The sequence below is a fragment of the Meriones unguiculatus genome, chromosome 4 (genome assembly GCF_030254825.1).
Source record: "Meriones unguiculatus strain TT.TT164.6M chromosome 4, Bangor_MerUng_6.1, whole genome shotgun sequence".
NCBI lineage: Eukaryota > Metazoa > Chordata > Mammalia > Rodentia > Muridae > Meriones > Meriones unguiculatus.
The window spans coordinates 77,668,193-77,688,882 of NC_083352.1; the positions used below are offsets into that span (position 1 = coordinate 77,668,193).

At 50.6% G+C, this 20,690-nt stretch overlaps 1 protein-coding gene across 2 annotated transcripts; it reads right to left on the reverse strand.

Annotated features, from left to right (window-relative positions):
• Window positions 1–1,577: 1,577 nt before the first annotated feature.
• On the reverse strand, window positions 1,578–16,201 carry Rfc2 (replication factor C subunit 2). Of its 2 annotated transcripts, XM_021646650.2 has the most exons (12): window positions 15,996–16,153; window positions 12,588–12,657; window positions 11,563–11,604; window positions 11,073–11,179; window positions 9,498–9,599; window positions 9,300–9,400; window positions 7,171–7,328; window positions 6,334–6,399; window positions 5,051–5,131; window positions 2,900–3,013; window positions 1,997–2,126; window positions 1,578–1,880 (listed from the first exon to the last, which is right to left on the reverse strand). In XM_021646650.2, exons 1-11 carry the CDS (start codon window positions 16,100–16,102, stop codon window positions 2,016–2,018), a joined length of 1,059 nt encoding a protein of 352 aa, XP_021502325.1. In that variant the 5' UTR covers window positions 16,103–16,153; the 3' UTR covers window positions 1,578–1,880; window positions 1,997–2,015. The 2 variants fall into 2 exon arrangements, with proteins under 2 accessions (XP_021502325.1, XP_021502324.1); XM_021646649.2 differs by having other exon boundaries at window positions 1,578–2,126; window positions 15,996–16,201.
• Window positions 16,202–20,690: the final 4,489 nt, after the last annotated feature.

Genomic DNA, 20,690 nt, shown 5'->3' on the forward strand with positions numbered 1-20,690 from the left:
CAGAGCTGCCCCGTGAGTGCTGGGACCCAACTAGGGTCTTCTGGAAGTGCAGGTCACCCTCCGCTGCTAGCTACCTCAGGTATCTGCCACTGACCTTGTAAACTTGCTGACTGGACAGACTTACTGGCTAGTGAGCCCTAGGGATCCCGTCTCTGACTTGCTAGCACTAGGATCACAGGCGTCTGCTACTGCCCCTGGCTTTTCACTTGGGTTTTGGGGAATCCAAATGCAGGTCCTCCAGCCTGCATAGCAAGCACTTTACCCACAGAGCCACCGCCACCCTTTTCATTAGTGTGTATTCGTGTGCATGTGTGTGTAGGTGTAGGCACGGTCAGAAGACAGCTCTGTGAAGAGGCTCCTCCTTCCACCTTCATGAAGGCTCCAGGGATGAAACTCAGGTGGCCTGGCTTGGATGATAGGTGCCTTTAGCTGCCCAGCCATCTTGTCAGTACCCTTTTGTCACTTTTGAGTCTCACTCTGTAACCCAGCTGGCACTGAACTAATTCATGGCAATACTTTGCCACAGCATCCCAAGTGCTGGGATTACAGGCCTGTGCCACCATGCCTGCCTCTGGTCAAGACATTTCCTCTGTGTAGCCCTGGCTTGTCCTGGAACTCACTATGTAGCTCAGGCTGGCCTCAAACACAGAGATCTGCCTGCTTGGGATTAAAGGTGTGTGTGCCCACTACTGCCTAGCTTAAGATCAAGGTTCTTAGTAGAAAGGACCCTGAGGTCCAGGGAGGAACAGGCTGTGCACTTCATCTAGTCCTTTCCCCAGACATCACAAACTCATTCTGAGAAGAAACGAATGCCATAAGCTATATTAGAAGAAACACTTAGAACCCAATTGTTAGACAGTGACAAGAGAGGGTCTTCTATCTCCCGTTTACCATGCTGGCCTGGACTTCTACAGCAGGGGCTAGCTTTGAACTTAGCCTCTTGGTTCATGGGGCTGAGGTAGCTGAGCAGTCTGGCTGTTCTTGCCGAGGATGAGACTCAGTTCTCTGCACCCACATGAGGTTCACCTGTAACTCCCATTCCAAAAAAACCCAATGCCCTCTTCTGGTTTTCTCACATGGTGTGTAGGTATACATGCAGGCAACACACCCCCCACACACAAAAATCACCTGCAGACATTAATAAAGGATTTAAAAACTATGGTGTGTGCTACTGTGCCTGGCTTCATTCCTTAAATTTTATTTCGTTTTTAATAATTTTACTTACTATTGTGTGTGTGTGTGCAGAACCTAGAAGACAACTTTGTTTTGAGAAAGGTCTGTGTAAGCCTTGGCTGTCCTGTCACTGTGGAGATCAGCTGGCCTTGAACACATGGAGATCCACCTGTCCCTGCCTCCCGAGTACTGGGGTTAAAAGGTGTGTGCCACAGCTTTTGTAGAGCCAGTTCTCTTCTCCCACCCTCTTGAGGGTCCTGGGGCTAGAACTCCAGTGGCTAGGCGTGTGGCCGGCACCCTCCCCTGCTGCAGTCTCACCAGCCGCAGGGTACCCTTTCTACTGTCAGGGTAAATAGACAGAAGCAGGATACTAGCTCTCCCCAAAGCCTCAAGCAATTAATCGCTACAAGATAAACATCCTCTTTATTAGCTACAACACCAAGATTGAGGACATTGGGGCCTTCCCACCACACCCCATGTCCAGGGCCCAAGGGTAAATTCGGATACTGAAGAGCAGAGGCGTATTGGCAGTAATGTGGACTCTTGCAGAGCTCTGTCAGGCGCAGGCGGGGCTATAGCTCGGCTGACATGCACCAGCCCTGGTTCCACCTGCAGTGCCGTTTCAAGCAAGCACGACGACACACCTGTAACCCAGTGCTCTTCAGGCAGCAGGAGGAGTTCAACGTCAGCCAGGGCTACAAGAGAGCCTATTCTCACAGAACAGAAACACAGTGAGCTTGTTCTAGCGAAGTCTGAGGCCCACCTCCCCACGACGGGAAAGCTGGACCAAGTGTCTCAGCGACGAGGACTCTCCTAGTCTCACCGATGGAGGATGTCTCAGTTCAGCTAGCCACAGGAGCCATGGTCTTCTGACACAGCCTGGCCAGGAGCCCAGCCATCTGCAGCAAGGAATTCACACCTTCTGCCACCTTCATGTGCGTGTAGCCGATCTCCTGCAGCATAAGCAGGAGAAGGAGGGTAAGTGCGACCATTTTTTCCTTTGCAGCTAAGTAGTGATAGGTGCAAAACAGATACAACAACCCCACAATGCAGCAGGGAGAGTGGCAGGATCTGGCATCCCTCAAGTTCAGTTCACGCAGGCAAAGGGTGTTCCAGGCTTAGGAAGCAAACCCAGAGTGTCCAGCACTGAGATGCAGCCCAGGCCGGTTTCAAACTCCCTATGTAGCCGAGGATAGCCTTGAGCCTCTGAGTCTCCCGCCGCCACCTCCAGGGTATTAAACCATGGGCAGGCGAAGGGACACCCAGCTCCTTTTTGCTCTTGCTGTTTTAAAACAAGGTCTCGCTGTGTAGCACTAAAGTGCACACCCATCCTGTGCAGGGCTCTCTGCACTTTCGAGGCAGCCCAGCTAAGCCAGTTAATTCTTACAAACACACACTTGCCTGCGATGGTGGTCTCGTGTCTGGAAACCCACCCGAATAGAGCAAGAACTTGGCTGACAGTGATGGTGGCCCATGTGTGCCAGTGTATGGTAGCGTTAGCCACAGAAATCCAAACGCCCTTCCCGGAGAACAAACGACACAGCCACACAGCAGAATACTGCTGAGCGGTAAGGGCCAGGCCACAGACACACGTCACAACGGAAACGGAGGGTGCGATGCACAGTAGCGTGGTGGTTTAGACTACACCATGAGACCCTGACAAAAACAAAGCAGAGGCTGCTGGACTCAAAAGAAGTGCACAAGCTAATTCTGAGCTCTGACTAACCTTGATGAACTCCAGTTTCAAGTACTCGGCCATCGGGAAGGTTTTACACACTCGGAAAATGTTGCCAATGACATCTTCTGGTGAGTAGCCCAGGTGCCACAGGTGAGCAAGAATCTGGACAAAAGACCCAACAGGCTGTGAACATTGTGAGCCGTGTGGACAGGGAGACGTGCTGGTGGGCCCCATGTCACCCAGCCCTCTGATCATGGCAGGTAGTTTAGCTCATTTCCAGAAGGCCCCAATGACTACAGGCAAGATGGTCTGCTATCTTGCCTAAATCGTGCCTCTGTCCAGGGCCTCCACATGGACTCCCTCCCCAGCTAGCTCCCCCAGGCTCAGTCAGAAACAGGCCCCTGCTCAATGAGGGCAGGAGTTCATTAGTCCCTTGCCTTCCTCCCTTCCTGTCCACTTTCCCAAGCCAGGGGCTGTGTCTAGACAGTTTGTTGGGCCTTGGCACCCTGGGATAGATTCTGCTACTTTAGGATTAGACAGGGCTAGCGGATTAGAGTCAAAGGTCAGGGTCAGCTGTGGTCTTCCCCCAGTAACCAGCCTCTGGCTCGACGTGACACTCTAGCTTCTCATTAACTCCAACCCTGCCCTGACTGGAGTCAGTTTCCCTGGTTGACTGGGTGTACTGGCTGATTTTGTGTGTCAACTTGACACAAGCTAGGAGCCTCAGTTGAGGAAATGCCTCCACGAGCTCAAGCTGTAAGGAATTTTCTCAATTTGTGATCAATAAGGGAGAGCCCAGGCCATTGTGGGTGGTGCCATCCCTGGGTTCTATAAGAAGGCAGGCTGAATAGCCAGGGGTTGGGGGCAAGCCAGGAAGCAGCACCCTCCATGGCCTCGTCATTAGGCCCTGTCTCCCAGGATCCTGTCCCATTTGAGTTCCTGTTCTGACTTCCTCCCATAATGAAGAGCAATATGGAAGTGTAAGCTAAAAAAACCCTTTCTTCCCCAAGTAGTGTTTTGGTAATGGTGTTTATGTGTTTGTTTTAAGATTTATTATTATTTATACAGTGTTCTGCCTGCATCTGCAGGGAAGAAGAGGGCACCAGATCTCACTATAGATGGTTGTGAGCCACCATGTGGTTGCTGGGAATCGAGCTCAGGAACTTTGGGAGAACAGTCAGTGCTCTTAACTGACTGAGCCACCTCTCCAGCCCAGACATGGTGTTTTATCACAGCAATAGAAACCCTAAGACACAGCGGGTGAGAAACCTGTGATCAGATAAAGGGTCTGCAGTCACACCCCTGGCACCTATAGATCTGAAGTCACCCATACCCACTAGCGTCTGCTCAGGGAACCAGGGGCCCCTACAGCCACACCAGACCCTTCCTGACCCCCTTCTCTTCCAGAAAATGAGGACTGCTGGGTTCCTGGTTGGCCCTCAGCATGATTTTCAGGAAGCCAGAGGCTGGCTGCAATTTCTGTATCTCAGGCCAAGAGTCCTCTTGTGGAGGGCGGAACTCCGATAGTGCATGATGGCGGCTTCCAGGCCTACCATTTGCAGCGTGGCTTGGGGCAAGGAATCAGTCGCTCTTCGTTTCATGGTTGAGTATGAAATACTACTTGGTGGCCTGCTGGTGGCGCTGTTCTAGGAGGCTGTGGTATTTAGGAGGTAGAGCCTCTGTAGCCAGGCAGCAGGTCCATGCTTCCTGACCCACCAAGATGTGAGGCACCTCATCGGGCTACAGAGATGGCTCAGTGTTAAGAGCACTGGCTGCTCATCTAGGGACCAGGGTTCAGTTCCCAGCCCCCACTTGGCAGCTCACAATCCAGTCTTGGGGAGCTGATACCCTTTGCGGGACTGCAAGGACATCACACGTGTGTGGTGCACAGATTACATGCAGGCAAACACCCAGGCACGTTTGAAAAAAGATATAAGGTGTCGCAGGCACACGCTCCCACCAGCGTGAGCTCTGGCACGCCTTCCAGCTGTGCTGAGTTTCTATAACACCAGCCTCTGTCCAGCAAAACCCTGTTAGGGTTCTGACAGAGTGATGAGCAAAGTAAGTAAGGTTCACCCGAAGCTGAGAGTGATTTTAAGGTTAAGGAGAGCGATGCGGAGGCCTGAGCCACCCTGGGCTCTGGCCACTTGGGTCAAGAGACACGGGCAGCATGGAAACCAGGGAGTAGACAGGACCCACCTTGTAGGCCTCATCGATGTTGGCATCCACGCAGTGCTGGATCATCTCCTTCACCAGCAGGGGGTGGGGCTCGTCACAGACCTGAGCACACGACCAGGAAACACAACATCACGAGGGCCCTCCACGTCTCTAGCAGCTGGAATGGGATTTTGGAACACCTTCTGACTACCACCCAGACATCCCCAAATATGACAGCGCCTGATGAGGTTAAATTCCTCACATCCAGCCGGGCGGTGGTGGCACATGTCTGTGACCCCAGCACTTGGAGAGGCAGAGACTGGTGGATCTCTGAGTTTGAGGCCAGCCTAGTCTACAAAGCAAGTCCAGGACAGCCAGAGCTACACAGGGAAACCCTGTTTTGAAAAAGAAAACAAAACTTCCTGAATGAATCACAAAGCAGCTAAAAGCCCCCAAACCATTCTGCTTGGGTGGCATTAAAGGCATGGTGCTGGGCTTGGTGGCACATGCCTGTAACCTCAAAACCCAGGAGGACCTCAAATTCAAGGCCAGTCTGGGCCACAGATTGAGATCCTGTCTCTAAAATAAATGAATAAGCTGGGGATGGTGGCACACACTTGTGATTCCAGCATGAGGAAGGTGGAGGCAGTATATCAGAAGTTCAAGGCCAGCCTGGGTACATAATCTAGGCTACAAACTCTGGCTCAAAAGAAAAGAAGATAAGAAAAAAGGTTGGAGAGGGGCTTGGGGAGGACAAGACTTTGGACAAGCCAGCAGAGCCCAGCCCAAAGCACAGGTGAGAGTAAGAGCATCTCTGCAGGGAGGTGAGGGGTCAAGGAAGACAATGGCTAGCCTGCATCTGAATGGTGAGCCCGGATCCTACCACTACCATGTGGAACCTGCCCACAACCCTCCTCCTGGTCTCCTGCATATGAGAGACAAAACTGTGATGGAACGAGGAAAGGAGCAAGCTCTGCCAGGAGCACAGCTCACACAGCTGAGTACCTGTCACCTTTGTCCTTATGTTCTAGCTGCCTGACTGTTGATGGTACCACAGGTGTGGGTGTGCCTGGCTCACGTGGTGCCAGCTACGGTACCCAGGCAAGCATGCTACCAAATTAGATAAACATCCCCAGGCCTTTCCCTCCTTCCTTCCTTCTTTCTTTCTGAGATAGGTCTTACTTTGTAGCTGAAGCTGGCCTGGAACTCTCCGCCCCTCTGCTGCAGCCCCCCAATGCTGTGGACCACCACGGCAGGCCCTACTTCTGACCAGTGCTCGTGCAGGTCCGCTATGGTGCAGACCAAGCCTCTCCCAGCCCTGATACCTTGAATACATTCTCGCTGTTGATATAGCCAAATCCTGAGAAGGTGGACTGCAAGTTGTTCAGCGCCTGGAGGGAAACAAGAGACCCATCAAAGGTGACTGCGACGTCTCTCCTGTCCTGCCTAGCAGATAGAGCCTATACCGACCCTCCAGCAGCTCACACCCCTGCAGAGCTGGGTCCTCAAGCTTCATTTTAGCCAGACTTGGCAAAATACCTATTCCCCAACCTCATCTTGTAAGGGCAACGTGCTGGCTCGTCTCCTGTCAACATGAGACACAAACTAGGGTTGCCTGCAAGGAGGGAACTTTGATATGGAGAATGCCTCCATAAGACGCAGCTGCAGGGCATTTTCTTAAGCAGTGATTGATGGGGGACAGCCCAGCCCAGTGTGAGTGAGTCCAACCCTGGGCTGGTGGTGCTGGGTTCAGTAAGAAAGCAGCTGAGTGATCGAGGGGAGAATCCAGTAAGCAGCACCCTCCATGGCCTCTGTACCAGCTCCTGCCCCCAGGTTCCTGCCCTGCTTTCCTTTGGTGATGAAGAGAGATGTGAAAGTGTAAGCTAAATAAACCCATTCCTCCCCAACTTGTTTTTTTGTTTTGTTTTTTTAGATTTTTTATTAATTATACAGCATTCTGCCTGCATATGTGCCTGCGCGCCAGATCTCATTATAGATGGTTGTGAGCCACCATGTGGTTGCTGGGAATTGAACTTAGGACCTTTGGAAGAACAGCCAGTACTCTTAACCTCTGAGCCATCTCTCCAGCCCCCCAACTTGCTTTTTTAGTCACCAGCAACAGAAATCCCAACTAAGATAGTCAGCAACAGTCACCCACCAACCTGGCGCATGTCCCCCTGGGCTGTGAAGATAATGGCTTCCAGGCCATCATCTGTGTATGGCACTTTTTCCTTTTCGATGACACTCATGAGCCTGGTGAGGACCTGAGCATCGGTGAGCTTGGTGTAGCGGAGCACTGCACAGCGAGACTGGATAGGCTCTGGACGGAGACAGCAGAGTGAGGGCTCCCTGAAAAGGCTGGCTGTTCACCAGGACACAGCTGAGCCAAGGGGCAAACTACCAGATAAGAAGCAAACAAGAAGGCTGGATTCTGAGCTTCGCCGTCCCGCTCGGCAGAGGGTCTTTTTCTCAGTGTCTGTGCTGTATCTGTGTGTTCCCTTTCCCCAATAAATGCCTGTCTTTAGCTGCTTACGAGGAAACAAAACCATCCAGCACTCAGGTCAGGCCTCGCCTCTGGAGTGAACGTAGGCCTCAGGATACGCCTCCCTGCACACACACACACACACACACACACGTGTCAGGGCTTGGGGCTGGAGAGATGGCTTAGTGATTAAGAGCACTGACTGCTCTCTTCCAGAGGACCTGGGTTCAATCCCCAGCACCCACATGGCAGTTCAGGACTGTAACTCCAAGAGCTGATACCTCCATATAGACACATAGACACACATGCAGGATAAACACCAATGCACATAAAAAAAAAAAAAGTTAGGGCTTCCGGAGTGAGAGTGAGGAATGGTTGGCCCTTCAGGGAAGACCACAGGCTGGGAGGAGATGGAGCTACACAAGCTCTTTAAACCTCCACAGGGAAACAAGGCAAGAAGGTTAAACCTTAATCCCAACACTTGGGATTACACAGGGCGGCAGGAACAGGAGGATGGAGGTCAGCCTCGGGTTCTAGGCCAGTGTTGCTGCTTGATTCTCAAAAACACAACACCACCAACACCAACAAGGAAAAAAGGATGGACAGATGGACAGACGAGGAAGAGGGCTGGGGGCCTAGCAAGATGGCTCAGTGGGTAGATGCTTGCCACCAAGAATGACAACCTGGAGCTCAATTCTGGGATCAATATAGATAACTGACTTCTATAAATTATTCTCTGACATCTGGATGCAGGCATACACCTCCCAGCGTGCACTCACGCACACTCGCATGGGCACGAACACATGAAAATGTAATTTTTAAATAAATGGGGGAGCTCCTGTTGACATAAGCATTTTGCCCATCTAGGCAGCCATGAGCTAGTAGGAAAAGGCACGTGGTAACTAACATGCCTGTGTGAGAACACACAACACGCATGTGCAGAGGGGAAGTGGGGCGAGGTGGCACAGGATGACTCGGGCTGTGCACACAGTGTGCGGCAGGAGGATCTGTACCAGCTGGCGGGGAAGGTGGTGCTGTGGGTAGCAGCTGGGCTACAGGCCAAAGGGCTCCAGGAGAAGACACTGTGGTGAGGTGGTGGCCTGTGCATAACAGGCAGCAACCAAGCCTAAGGCACAGATGATGCCAAGGGCTTCAGCAGACAAACCAACTAGAGCATGTTCAAGCCGGGAGGGGCACAGGCCTGTCACCCCAGCCCCTCAGGACGCTGAGGCGGGACTGTAGGTTCAAGGCATGCCTGGCTACACAGTGAGGTCAATGCCAGCTGAGCTATTTAGGGGAGATGAAGTCTCAATCTAAAGTACAGAAGGCACAGTTAGTAGTACGCACGCCTAAAATCCCTGGGTTGCATCTGCAGTACCATAACAGAGATAAAAACAGGGCCAGCAAGATGGCTCAGCAAGTGAAGGCATGTGCCAAGTCTGACAACCTGAGTTCAATTCCTGAGATCTACATGGTAGGAAACAACCCTGAAAGCTGTCCTCTGACCTCCATACCTACTTAGGCAAGCAGGCATATGCACAGGCAAGTACACACACACACACACACACACACACACACACACACACACATACACACACGCACACACACACACACACACACACACACACACGAAGGGCTAGAGAAACAGAGAACCCAAGTTTGGTTCCTGGCACCCACATCAAATGGCTCACAACTGCCTGTATCCCTAATTCCAGGGTACATATATTCAGACAGACAGACACAACCAAAAACAAATAATGAAGAAATTAAGTAAACAGAAGGGAGCCTTACTGGAAGCAGTAAGCTCACCTATGATTTTGTCGGAAGCATTACAAGCCAGAGCGAAGCGGGTTGTCTTGGAGTAGATCTCCATGGTTCTCCTGAGGGCCTGCTGGGCACCGTCCGTCATGCTGAGGCATAAAAGGGAGGCTGGTTCCAGGTCTGGGGGCAGACTGAAACCCTGAGGCCAGCCTGCCCGACTTGGGGAAACCCAGCTCCAGCCCACACCTGTCTGCTTCATCCAGAATGATGATCTTGTGCCGGCCCTTGGGGAGGGTGACCTTCTGCTGGGCGAACATTTTTATTTTATTCCTCACCACGTCGATGCCCCTGAAACAGGAAGAATGCGGGTGTCACAAACAGAGGGACTTTTTATAATCATGGGGAGGGGTTCTACTGTATATGAGTGTGTGTGCATGTGTGCATGTGTGTGTGTGCAGGTGAGAAGACAACTTTGAAGACTCAGTTCTATGGGCTGAAAAGGGCTCTGAGGCTTGTACAGCAAGGGCGCTTATCCACTGACCATCTCAGTGGCCCTCGTTTACTATTTTAATGTGTCTTTGTGGATGCATGACATGTGCTTGGGGGGCGGGTTTGGGGTTGTCTGTAGAGGCCAAGCAGGAGTGGGCTGAAAAGGAATTCTGGGTTCTGCAAGAGCAACATGTTCGTTTGTTCTTTCTGTGGTTTTTCGAGATGGGGTCTCACTGAGTGGCCCTGGCTGTCCTGGACTCGCTTTGTAGACCAGGCTGGCCTCAAACTCCCAGAGATCCACCTGCCTCTGCCTCCCCGAGTGCTGGGACTTCTCACACATCACTCCCAGTTCACAAGGGACTTGTAAGTCCTCTGTACAGCCCTGAGGGCTACAGAACCTTATTTTAACTGGGGAACATGAGCCGACAGTCACAAACACAGACAGAAGGTAGACTTGGGCTGCTGTGGCTGCAGAAGGGAAATGAGGCATGCTTGAGGGCAGTTTCAGTTTTACAACGTCAGAAAGCTGCTGCACAAAAACAGGAACATATTAACACGACTGAAGTAGATACCCAAAAGTGGACTCGGGGCCACCGAGGTGGCAGTGGGTGAAGGCACCTGCCGGCAGACCATGCAAGACTGACAAGCTGAATTCAATCCCCAGAACCCACATAAAGGTGGGAGAAATCCGATTCCACCTGTCTGCGCTCTGACCTCCACACAGGTGCCATGCCACATGCCACGATACACCTCCCAATATATACCCTCTCCAACACCACAGCTGGGGAGACGGCTCTCGCGGTGACCCTCTCAACCTGGTGGAAGGAGAGAACCACCTGGCCCCCAAGTTGCTCTCTGACCTCCACATGCACATGGAGGGCCCTCCCCCCAATAAATAAGCAGGATTAAAACAAAATTTTAAAAGACTAACTTTTGAACATTTCCTTCCTTCCTTCCTTCCTTCCTTCCTTCCTTCCTTCCTTCCTTCCTTCCTTCCTTCCATGTGCAGTGGTGTTTTGCCTGCCCGTATGTCTACGTGAGGGTGTCAGATCCTGAAGTTGCAGACAGTTGTGAGCTGCCATGTCAGTGCTGGGAAGTGAACCTGTGAGCTCTGGAAAAGCAGTTGGTGCTCTGAACTGCTGAGCCACCTCTCCAGCCCCCACTTTTGAACATTTTCAACAAGGAAACAAGGAACCCTGCAGGTGCTCCTCAGACAGGCAATGATTCCCCTGGTGAGTGAGACCAGTGAAGCAAGACCAGGCACGGGCTAGAAGCGAGCAGAGCTTCTAAGTCAGGCACAGCAGGAGGCCTCCACCTTCCCTCCCACAGTACCTGTCATTTGATGCATTGAGCTCCAGAACCGCATCCTTCAGGGCTGGGCCCAGCAGTGCTCTCGCTAAGCAGAGGATGCTGGTGGTTTTGCCGGTTCCTGGTGGACCCTGTGGGTAAGAGCTCCACTAACTGTTCCATGCAAGAAGGACCCGGAGGTTGGAGAGATGGCTCAGCAGTTAAGAGCACCGGCTGCTCATCCAGACGACCTGGTTCCATTCCCAATGCTCAAAACTGTGTCCAGTTCCAGGGGCTCCCTCACCCCCACCCCAACCCTGCAGGGCACCAGGCGTGCACATGATGCAAACACAGATGCAGGCCAAATGACCATACATGTAAAAGTGAATTCATTTTAGAAAGGATTGCCATGTGGTCTCGCTGTTCCCCCGCCCCGTTAGAACTTGCTCCCTTGACCCCCCAACAACCCAGCAAGGGTCCTGTGGGTTTCCCCAAGGGATGTGAGATGGCCACAGGGCCAGTCCCAAGTACTCACAGCGATGATGATATTGGGCACATTGCCTTCTTTCGCAAAGACCTGCGTAAAAGGTTCATTAAGTTAGGCATAGCAGTGTCTGCTTCTAGTCTTAGCACTGAGGAGGTTAAGGCAGGGAGATCAGAAACTCAAAAACCAGTTTAGGCTACCTATCAGAACCCTGTCTCAAAAACAAATACATAGCTGGAGAGTGGTAGCTCGAGCCTTTCATCCTAGCACTTGGGAGGCAGAGGCAGGTAGATTTTTGTGAGTTAGAAGGCAGCCTGGTCTACATAGCAAGTTTCAGGCTAGCCAGGACTACACAGTGAGATCCTGTCTCATAAAAGCAAACAAGCAAAAAACCCAAAAATATGGGCTAGAGATGGCTCAGAGGTTAAGAGCACTGGCTGCTCTTCCAAAGGTCCTGAGTTCAATTCCCAGCTACCACACGGTGGCTCATAACCCTCTATAATGAGATCTGGTGCCTTCTTCTGGCCTGCAGGCAGAACACTATACATAATAAATAAATAAATCTTAAAAAAAAAATAAAACAAAACGAACAACAAAAACAAGCCAGCAAGATGGCCCAGCAGATAAAGGCACTTGCAAAGGTTAAGAGGCTGAGTTCAATCATCCATCATTAGGCTCCACAGGGTGGTAGAAGGGAACAGAACCTCATCTCCACTGAGGTCAGAAGACACACCCTGAGTGTGGGTGGCACCCTCCCTGAGGGCTGGCGTCCTGGACTCAATGCAATGGAGAAATTGAGCTGAGTGCGCAGCAGCACCCATCTCTCTGCTTCCTGAAGGCAGAGGCCAGGTGAGCCGCTCCTGCCACCACGCCTTCCCCACGATGACAGACTGGGCACCCGCAGCTGTGAGCCAAAGCCAAACCAACCCGTCTTTGCCTCACTGCTGTTTATCAGGTATTGTCACTCCAGGGAGGAATAGTTGACGCAGCCTCTCCTTCGCCATCTCAGCCATCTTTCTCCAGTCGCCACAAGCTTATCCACAGTACGATTCAAATGGGCTCACAGAGTTCCTTACCTCCAACCTGCTCACTGTGTCTTCATTTCCCACTATTTCATTGAGCTTTACTGGTCTGTATTTTTCAACCCTGGTTGAGGAAACAGCAAATATTGACATGGTTATCCTGAGTACCCAGAAAACAGGGCAGGAAAGGGCAACCCTGTAATTCTGACACAGAGGGCCATGTTGCCTGGAAGGTCAGCACATAGAGGCTGAGCCAGGTCGACTCGAGTTCCAGGCCAGCCTTGGCCACACACACAAACTGCCTCAAAGACAAAGTAATAAGAAACCAGCAAGATGGCTCGGCAAGTAAAAGAACTCATGACAAAGCTAGTCAGCTTTAGTTCAATTGACAGGACCAAGATGGTGGAAGAAGAGAACTGACGCCCCCACATTACACTGCAGGACTTGGATGTTTGCCATAGACCTCCACAAAATAAATAAATAATCAGGCTGGAGAAGCAGCTCAAAGGTTGAGAGCACTGATTGCTCTTCCGGAGGACTGAGGTTCAATTTCTAGCACCCACATGGTAGCTCGCAACTCTTTGTGATTCCAGTTTCAAGGGATCCACCCTTAGACAGAAATATATGCAGGCAAAACACCATAGCACACTAAAAAAGTTTAAATAATTAGCCATGAGTAGTGGCAGATAGCTGCAACCCCAGGTATCTTGGGGGTGGAGGTAGGAGGTTCAGAAGTTCAAGGTTATCCTGGACCACATAACAAGTACAAGGCTAGTCCGGTCTAAACGAGACACTCAATAATAATCATAATCATAAATAATGGCTATAGAGATAACTCAGTGGTTAAGACAGCTTGCTGCTGCAGAAGTCTGGGTTCAACTTCTAGCATCCACACAACGGCTCACAACTTCCTGGAACTTTAACTCCCAGGGATCCAAGGCCCACCCCTGGCCTCTCTATGTCTGCATGCACACAGTGCCCATATATACACAAGAGAAAACACATAAAATGAATCTCAAAAGACCAAAACTAAAGCCAAAAAAAGGAGTCAGCAAGATGGCTCAGTGGGTAGAGGTGCCTGCCCACAGGCCTGAGCAGCTGAGTGCAATCCCTAGGACCCACACAAGAGAAGAGACTCCTAGAGGTTGTTCTCTGACTACCTCCAAATGGGCACCATGGCAGGTGCAAGAGGCCCCCCTTTCCCCCATAAAGAATTGCAAAAACAAAAAGCGTTAAATGAAAAAAAGGGAACAGAATATTTGCTATGAACTGGCTCCCCCTCTGGCCAGTCCACACAGTGGAGGGGGCCACAGGGTGCCCCGTGCTTTCTGTCTAGCTAGCCCTGATGCACATGTGACAACCATTTGCAGAGCCCGGCAGGTGCACCCACATCTGTCACACGGGATGAAGGGCCTCGTGTTCAGGTGTCTAATGGCCCACATGTGCTACTGTACCAGAATGCCAATGCTTGGCGCTCTAGAGCAGCAATTGGTGGTTGGAGGCTATGACCACGAATCCTGTGCGGGCAGCGTTGAAGCCATTTTGAAATGGTACTTGGACACTTCACTTAAAATACTGTCCTCTCAGGGCTGGAGAGATGGCCAGTGCCTAAGAGCACTGTCTGCTCTTCCAAAGGGCCCAGGTTCAATTCTTAGCACTTACATGGCAGCTCACAACCATCTATTAACTCCAGTTTCAGGAAATGTGATGCCCTCTCTGAGGACACTGAATATACCCATAGACATAAAGAAAAAAAAAAGGTGCCTATTTATGGACAGGGTCTCATGTAGCCCAGGCTAACCAGAAACCTACTACGTACGACCTTGGGCTCCCCACTCCTCAGGCTCTACCTCCCCAGGTCTAGGATTACAGGCATGAATCACATATCCAGTTTATGAGGTGCTGGGGATGGAAATGTGGGCTTTCTGAATGGCAGGCGAGCACCCTATCAACACATCTCCAGATAGCCTAGAACTCATGATCCTTCTATTTCAGCCTCCTGACCACTAAAGTTCTGCCTTCTAAATAAACAAGCAACGTTAAGAGAGGACAGAGCTTTCCCAGCTCTGCACACAGATGCGGTAGTAATTTACCATGATCTGACCATCAAAGCTTCCTTTACTCTTATACTCTCTTCCTTTCTTTCTTTTTGGAGACAGGGTTTCACCATGTAGTCCTTGCCAATCTGGAACTCCCAACACAGACCAGGTTGATCTTAAACTCAGAGATCCACCAACTCCTGCCTCCTGAGTGCTTTATGTTGTTTTAAGTATATATCCATGTTTCTTTATTATCTGCGTGTGCCACAGCACAGGTGTGGAGGGCAGAGAACTTTGGGATGTAGCCAGTGATGACCTAACAGGTGGCTGTCCACTTTCTTTTTACTTATTTCTGTGGCTACCAGACAATGCTGAATTACTGAATTACGCACATGTGCTCTCTCTACATCTATTTTTTGAGTGCTGGGGATGGAACTCTGGGGCCTCCACACGCCAGGCAAGTGTTCTGCCACTGGGCAGCATTTCCAGCTAGCCTAATGTTTTCCCTAGTATTATTCTAGATCAGCGGTTCTCAACCTGTGGGCACAAGCTCTTGGGGACTGATGAATGACCTCTTTAGCAGGGGTTGCCTAAGACCACCACTAAACACAGTTATTGACATTACAATTCAGAACAGCAGCTAAATTACAGTCCTGAAAGGGTCACAGCATTAGGAAGGCCGAGAACCACCGATCTAGACAGTCCAGATACTTCAGTGAACTATGGAAGCTCTGCTGTCAAGGTTTCTCTGTGTAGCCTTGGCTGTCGTAGAATTCACTCTGTAGACCAGGCTGGCCTCCAACTCAGAGGTCCACCTGCCTGTGCCTCCCAAGTGCTGGGATCAAAGCCTTGCGCCACCAGTGCCTGGCTGAAGCTGATACTTTTTTTAAGCAGCCATTAGTCAAGTTCAAGCATCACTCGGACTGGTGAACTCCGAGACACAGATCCCTCAGTTTCCATAACTAAAAATCTCTACCTGTGCCTGGTGGCTCACACCTGTCATTCCAGCCCTTGGGAAGCTGCGGATCCATCACTGCTGAAAGTTCAAGACCCGCTTGGGCTGCACAGTGAAACCCAGAGCTGTGAATGAGACTCAGTTCCTGGAGTGCTTGCTTAGCATGCACGAGGCCCTGTGTTCCATTCGCAGCACTGCTTTATGGAAGTAACGCACGCCCAAGGAGGTAGAAGGATCAACAGTTCAAAGTCATCCTCTGCTACATACTGAGTTCGAGACCAGCCTGAGTTATACAAGACACTGCTTCAAACAACCCAACTTCAAAAAGAAAAGTGAAAATCTGCACTCCTGGGGGACGTCTGCACCTTCGGTGTCCCCCGGACCCAGCCCGAAGCCGGGTCCCTGGAGCTCGGCCCGCCCTCGCTCGCCATCACCTCCACGCGCGCGCAACTATGGTCGCGCGCTCACCACGGCAGCTCGTAGTGGCCGGCGCCGCCCGCGGTCTTGCTGGGGACAGGCGAGGGCTCCTGCGCCCCACTCTCGGCCCCGCCGCAACCGCTCTCCTGTACCTCCATTCCGAGCCCTGCTTTTCGCGCCACCCGAAGCTCCGCCCCGTGACGCCCTCACGGAAGTCTCGGCCCTGGTTTCCGGGCAACGCTGGGAAGGAAGCGGAAGTGTGCTTTGGGGGGGAGGAGAGGCGGGGGAGGCGGGGCGGGAAGAGGCCCTGTTTTCCCGCGCCTGCGCAGAGTAGCAGCGTAGCCACGCACCGGCCGCTAGGGGCCGCTGTGGCTACGGGAGCCCGAGTTTGAGGGAAAAGGAGAGAAAACGGTGAGATCAGGGCAGGGGTTTGTAGGAGGGACTGTTTTTCCAGGCAGGGTTTCTCTGCGTGTCCTCCGCTGTGCAGGAACTCGCGCTGAGACCAGGCTCACAGAGATCCACGTGCCTCTGCCTCCCCAGTGCTGCGGTGAAGGATGTGCGCCACCACTGTCTGACTCATCTTACTTTGTATTTAATTGTACTATATTAATTTCTCTTTTCTTTTTACTTTCTTGTTGTTTGGTTGTTGTTTTTATGTGTTTGTTTGTTTCAAGACAGTGTTTTCCCGTGTAGTCCTGGGTGTCCTGGAACTCACTGTGTAGACCAGGTCTGGGGAGAGGCTCAGTGGTTGGCACCTGCTGATCTTGTCGAGGACCTGAGTTTGGTTTGCAGCACCCGCAGCAGGCTGCTTACAAACATTTGTAACTCTGGCTCCGGGGATCCGACACCCTGTTCTGGACTCCGAGGGCACCTGCACTCGCATGCACATACTAACACATGAATACACATAATTACACTGTTTGGTTTTTCCAAACAGGGTTTTTCTTTGTAGCCCCAGCTGTCCTGGAACTCACTCTGTAGACTCAGCTGGCCTCGAACTCACAGATCTGCCTGCCCCTGCCTCGTGAGTGCTGGGATTAAAAGCATTCACCATCACAACCTGGCTAAAATAAGTATTTTTAAAGGATACTTTTCAGGGACAGGCTTGGTGGCACAGGCCTTTAATTCCAGCACTCAGGAGCAGAAGCACATGGATCTTTGTAAGTTCAAGGCCAGCCAGAGCTACATGGTGAGACCATGTCAAAAAACAAACAAACAAAAACTCCACCACCAGCAACAAAAAAGAAAACAACTCAAGATAATTCCTGGCCAGGCATGGTGGCACACAGCTGCCCTTCTAACACTAACAAGACAAAAGCAGAAGGGTAGTGACTTCTTGGCCAGCCGGGACTACACAGGGGAGACTGTGTCTCAACAAAACAACAACACAGCAAAAGCTGACATGACACATACTGTAGCCTCAGCACTTGGGAGATGGAGGCCAGCCTGAGGCACACAAGATTTCTGTCTCAAGGAAATAACAGGCTAATGTCAGAAGCCTGGTTCTATCTGTTAGGAAATGTTCGGCACCAATGTAACGTTATTAAAAAAAAGCGTGAGGCTGGTCAACTGATATTCTCTGCAAGAGGTTTATTAGAAGGGTATGGAGGGAGGGGGGAGCAGGACATGAAGAGAGAGAAAAAAAGGGAAGGGGCGCCCGATAGAGAGAGAGAGAGAGAGAGAGAGAGAGAGAGAGAGAGAAAGAGAGTAAGAGAGTAAGAGTGTAAGAGAGAGACCATGTGTGTGTGTGGGGTCATCCCTTTAAGGGGCAAGGTAACCACGTCTTCCAGGTGTGGCCACCTGGCCGGGGGACACATAGGTTGCTGGGTAACCCAGGAGCAGGTTGTGTTCCAAAATACTAACATTATCACCCCCACCAAGAAAAAAAAAAGCGTTTTTCCCCAAGGCGGCATTTCAAGTGTTAAGCCTGGTGATCTCCAAACAGGCGTGCCCTCTCGTTAGCAACCTCAGCAAAGCGCCTGTTTAGTCTGCCTGCCCAGACACATTCCAACAAGCCAAGCACAAAGGTTTTCATTTGAACTCTAGGTAAACATTAACAGTTTTGAATGGCTTGCCTTTCTTTTTGGTATTGTTAAGACTGAGTCCCTCTGTGTAGCCCTGACTGACCTGGAACTCTCTATGGAGACCACGTTGGACTTGAACTTGAAGAGATCCCCTCCCCACCTTGTCCTTGGAATGCTGAGATTAAAGGCTGCCCCCCCCCACTTCGGCCATGCTTTGCCTTCTTGCTTCCTCTTTAATAAGAAAACAAGTTGAGAACTTGCCCACATGGGCACAGATTTCATGTTCCAGGATGTGGGGTGACCTTTGAGACCTCAGCTGTGGGTGGTCTGTCGAGCTCCAGTCCAACTCAGGGGGATCATGGAGCTGCTGGCTTTTTATCTGCTCAGAGTGAGCATGTTCCCACTGACCCGGCCGGGACCACTTCCTCTGCGGAGCAACACCAGGCTGGACAAGATTCATGTGTCTCATGAATCCCTCTGCAAATGATTGCTGAGAGAGAAAGGGGAATGCCTCCTCCTTTGTTTCTTGTTTGTTGTTTCAAGACTAGGTCTGACTATGTAGCCCTGGCTGTCCTGGAACTCACTTTGTAGAGCAGGCTGGCCTCAAACTCAAGAGACCTAGCTGCTTCTGCTTCCAGGGAATGCTGTGAGTCAAGGCATGCACCACTATGGCCTTGAACGTCTGAACCCCTTGCCTTTACCTCTGGAATGCTGGGATTACAGACATGCATCATTGCACCTAATTTACGCATCGCCGGGGATAGAACCCAGGGCTTCATGCGCCTGGGCAAGGACTTTTACCATTGAGACACCTCGGACTGGTTTAAGTTCTTGTTTTCTCATTTGAGACTGAGTGACAGCAGCTTCAAGCTTGTCCTGCCTACAGCATACATCACTTTCAGTGTGTTACTATGTGTGGATTGTTTGTATTTAATTTCTCTTTTCTAGGACTTAACTATCTACTGAATTTTTTTTTTTCTCAGCAAAGCTTAATGGGTTCTGGAGAACACCTTGTCAGTTTCCTTCTTTTGTTTTTTGTTTGTTTGTTTGTTGGAAGACAGGGCTTCTCTGTGCAGCCTTGGCTGTCCTGGAGCCGCTTTGTAGACCAGGCTGGCCTCTAGCTCACAGAGATCCGCCTGCCTCTGTCTCCCCAAGTGCTGGGATTGCAGGCGTGTGCCTCTGCATCCAGCTTCCTTTCTTTTTTCTTTCTTCTTCTTCTTCTTTTTTTTTTTTTTTAAAGAGGTTTTTGTTGTTTTCAAAGAGATGTATTTATTATGTATACAATGTTTTGCCTGTGTGTGCCAGAAGAGGGCGTCAGATCTCATTGTAGGTGGTTGTGAGCCACCATGTAGTTGCTGAGAACTCAGGACCTCTCGGAGAACAGACAGGGCTCTTGACCTTGAAGCCATCTCTCCAGCCCCTCTATTTTTTATTTTGTGTGTGTGGATGTTTTGCCTGCATGCATATAAGTACATTCCCAATTCTAGGTGTCTGTGGCGGCCAGAAAAGGGCATTAGAGCATGGAAGTTACAAACGACTGTGAGCTGCCCTGCGGGTGCTGGGAATCAAACCCTGGTCCTCTGGAAGAGCAGCCAGTGCTCTGAACTGCTGAGCCATTTCTTCAGCCCCGGCCTTGTCAGCCTATAATGACACCTTGGAAGTTTGCACTTCTTCACTCAGAATTTGGTTTTAAAGACCCCTCTCACAGAAATGTTTGCCCGAGAGTCGGTGAAGGTGGCTCCGTGCATAAAGGTGCTTGTTTACAAGCCTGGTGGACCCAGGTTCAGTCCTTAGCACTCACATGATTGGAAGGAGAGAAATGACTCGTGCAAGCTATCTTCTGACCATCGTAGTGTGCTGTGGTGCATGCATACATGGACATACATACATACAACACATGCACATTAAATAAAATAAATGCTTGCACAGACAGATGTAAATAGGTATATGTACTAGAATGTTGTACTAGAATATGAACTAGAATGTTCATTAAAATGGTTCAGAGGGGAAGAGAAAATGAAATAAGCATTAGAATGGGTAGACAAATGATATCCTCATTCTTTATAGTCACTAAATACTGAAAGCCATCTGTCTACCTGCACTGACAAGGAAAAAATCTCCATGTCTTTCCAAAAAAGTCACAGAGAAACTACGGGAGTAGTTCTGAGAATCCCCCAGTGAGGGGCTGGGGTGTGGCTCAGGGGAAGACCAGTTGCCTAGAATCCTAAATTGAGCTCAGAGTCGCTATGTAGCTTGGGATGGTCTTAAGCTTTCGACCCTCTTGCCTCTTGCTCACAAACGCCAGAATTACAAGCGTCTTGCACACATGCTCCTCTCCTTTTAGGATTTACTTTTAAGTATATGTTTTCATAAGGTCTGATTAGGGCTGTGCATCTGTGGATGGGGGTGTGCACTTGAATGCCGGAAGAGAAAATTCTATCCTCTGGATTTGGAGTTGCAGACAGTTGTGAGCTGAGAACTGAACTCAGGTTTTCTACAAAAGCTACAAGTATTCTTCCAGCTCTCTCTTTTTCTTAAAATTCATTTTGATTATTATTTTAAATTCTGTATGTGTGTGTGTGTGTCTGCCTGTGTGTCTGTGTGAGGTGTGTGCATATGAGTGCAGTGGCCTGTGGAGGCCAAAGGCTATGGCCCTCCTGGAGCTGGGATTCCATATGGCTGCGAGTTGACGTATGTGCTGGCCGTAGAACTCAAGATCTAT